Source organism: Hippocampus comes, unplaced genomic scaffold (assembly GCF_001891065.2).
Source record: "Hippocampus comes isolate QL1 unplaced genomic scaffold, H_comes_QL1_v1.1 scaffold90, whole genome shotgun sequence".
In the NCBI taxonomy this organism is placed as follows: domain Eukaryota; kingdom Metazoa; phylum Chordata; class Actinopteri; order Syngnathiformes; family Syngnathidae; genus Hippocampus; species Hippocampus comes.
Genome location: NW_017804912.1, coordinates 86,824 through 89,417, shown reverse-complemented (window position 1 = coordinate 89,417; position 2,594 = coordinate 86,824). Strand labels below are relative to the sequence as shown.

General features: G+C 43.2%; 1 protein-coding gene across 5 annotated transcripts in view; it reads left to right on the top strand.

The window, feature by feature from the left end:
* Positions 1 to 2,594, top strand: part of lrrc41 (leucine rich repeat containing 41) — a 13,112-nt gene that overhangs the window by 2,655 nt on the left and 7,863 nt on the right. For 3 of the 5 annotated variants that reach the window (XR_002170129.1, XM_019885789.1, XM_019885776.1), the window contains exons 1-2: positions 953 to 1,194; positions 2,230 to 2,375. Coding sequence is in view for 4 of the 5 variants with exons in the window: in XM_019885789.1 (XP_019741348.1) it covers positions 972 to 1,194; positions 2,230 to 2,375 (369 nt within the window). In the remaining variant the exon portion in view is untranslated. Of the gene's footprint in view, positions 1 to 952; positions 1,195 to 2,229; positions 2,376 to 2,594 lie in introns of those variants that run through there. The other 2 variants (XM_019885802.1, XM_019885796.1) reach the window with 1 other exon arrangement.

Here is a 2,594-nt window from a genome sequence, read left to right as displayed (position 1 = left end):
CACCTAACACAGCTGAGTGCAGAGAGGTGTGCTCATCAATGAAATGACAGGTGACTGCCAGATATGCATCTGTGTTGATGCTGGTCCACATATCTGCTGTTATGCTCACAGCAGAGGACTTTGCTATGAGGTCTTGGGCTTTCTCTTTTGCCTGCTGGTACCTCTCCTCCACCATGGCTTTCAAAGTCTAAAGGAAATGAGAAAGAACACTATTGGAAGAGCACTTATGGGGCAGTGGGGAATAATGATTCATGTGCTCTCACACACCCGCCTGGTGGGGAGAACATATGTAGGGTCAAAAGTTTGGATAAGCTTCCTGAACCCACAAAACTGAAGGGCTGGCAATCTTCAATAGCCATATTGATTTAATGCCTCCTCCACTGCATTCTTATCCACTGCAGTTGAACAGAAACAGAGTTAATGATAGATGTCATTCATTTCATCTGTCACATTTGAAATACACATGGTAGGCTATGCTGTTCTTTCATTGCATGTTAAAATTGTGTTTGAGTCGTCTCCTTATTTTCATGCAGGGCCCTACAATGCCTCAACAGAGATGACGTGCTCTCTTGGTACCCAAGTTCTTTGGAACAAAGTTTACACTTCACCTTTTGAAATATCAGCAAGTAGAAGAAAGACTTTACAATGAGGGATGCACTGTGCTGTCACAACAATTTACAATATATATATTCACACTGGTTATAATTTGTACCTTTTTAGGAGAGATCTGCTCAAAATGATCCCAGACAGGGGATGTTCTCTTCTTATTCGTTGTGGATGGTGGGGTGCGTCCAAAGCCGTCCATTGTAAAACGAATCGGAATGAGTTGAGATTGGGAGATGCGAGTTAAGTGTCAGCGTCACCTGTGAGCTCATTGTCGTCCCGGTGCGCCGAATGTGTTTCGATTTGTGGCGGTGACGTAGGAATCCCGTCCCGCGAGGCTTCGGGCGGAGCAACGCGCGTTCCGAGGTATGGGGCGTGGCCACAAGCGTCATCGACACACGCCTCGGTGCGCGCTTGGCAGATTTTCTTCCAGTTTACTCGGCACGCGCATCGGAACCTCGGCACAGTCGGGCACGTCACTACTAGACACTAGCATGGAGAAGAAACATATCACGACTTTAAGGGACGTCTGCTTGAAAGCCGTCCATTGTCATTTCTGTTTACAAAATGTGGGCGCAGGGCAGATTCTCGGTAAGTGGAACACATGTTTTATTTTTGTTCGCGTTGAGGGCTCCCCAAACAACGGCGAGCATTTCAGCACAGGCTAAAGCGGATACCGCGTTTCACCCATATACATTTCGTTTGTTGAAGAGTTACTACATCTTCATCTTATAAAACAAAACATTTATTTACTCACTTTAACACACAGCGCAAGCGCGACTCGTAAACTCGACCGACTAACCGAAGCGATGCATGAATAAATACACCGTGGTAGGTCATTTTGCCATAACTGGCAACTCACATCTGTACGGAAGAGCATGAGGGCCAATGAAGAAAAAAAAAAAAAGGTTGGCAAGATTCTGACTTTAATCTCAGAATTCTCACTTTAAAGTCAGAATTCTGACTTACTTTAAAGTGAGAATTCTGAGATTAAAGTCAGAATGACTTTAAAGTGAGAATTCTGAGATTAAAGTCAGAATGACTTTAAAGTCAGAATTCTGACTTTAAAGTCATTCTGACTTTAATCTTTAAAGTCAGACTTCTGACTTTAAAGTGAGAATCTTGCCAACCTTATTTTTTTTTCTTCATTGGCCCTAATCCTCTTCCGTACCTCTGCACCCTATTGCAGCTTTGCTTGGTGCAATTTAAAAATTGCACTTTACAATATTGCGTACGACGTGGTTTGATTCAGCGCGATTACGATTTGATTCCATGTCTCAGTTCGAGAGAGTGCAAATGCAACGAGTTTCTTGTCATGTTACACCGTCAATGTACATGCCAGTACTGTAAATGTGGCATTTCCTTCAACCTTTCTACAGGCAGCTCCACAAATATTTTTGACCGACACTATTTTCAGCATTCCAGCTCTGTGCAACACCAAAATGGATTTGATATGAAACAATCCATCAATCAATCAAACGACAACAACAACATGTGCTTTGAAGTACAGACTCTGAGTAAAGGGTTTAGAATGGAGCAACAGAAACACATTCCTTTGAGAGAGTTGACTTCTGTCCGTCTCCCTCGTATCTTTTAACAAGTTTTATTTCGTTTCCATTGCACCAGATCTGCCAGCAGACCTATTGAAAGATCTCCTTCCTTTCATGAACGTGTGTCAGCTGGATGAGCTTCAGACTGGCCTTGAGCTCAAAGGAGTGTCCACCTACTCTGCATGGATGAAGATGTACCGAAAGTTGGTGGTGAGGGAGCAGGTAGCTGTCGTCAGCACGTTACGCTTCACTGAGCCACGATTGGGCGTTACCCGAGCCCCGAGCAACTGTGATCTGACCAAACCAATAACTGAAGCAGCAATAAATACATTTAAATTATCCTGTTTTCTGAATAACGGGATGGAAATGAAAAGCCTGTTTTAAAAAAAAAAAAAAAAAAAAAATATTTAATTGATTACACAATGACGGGACTGCCCCTGC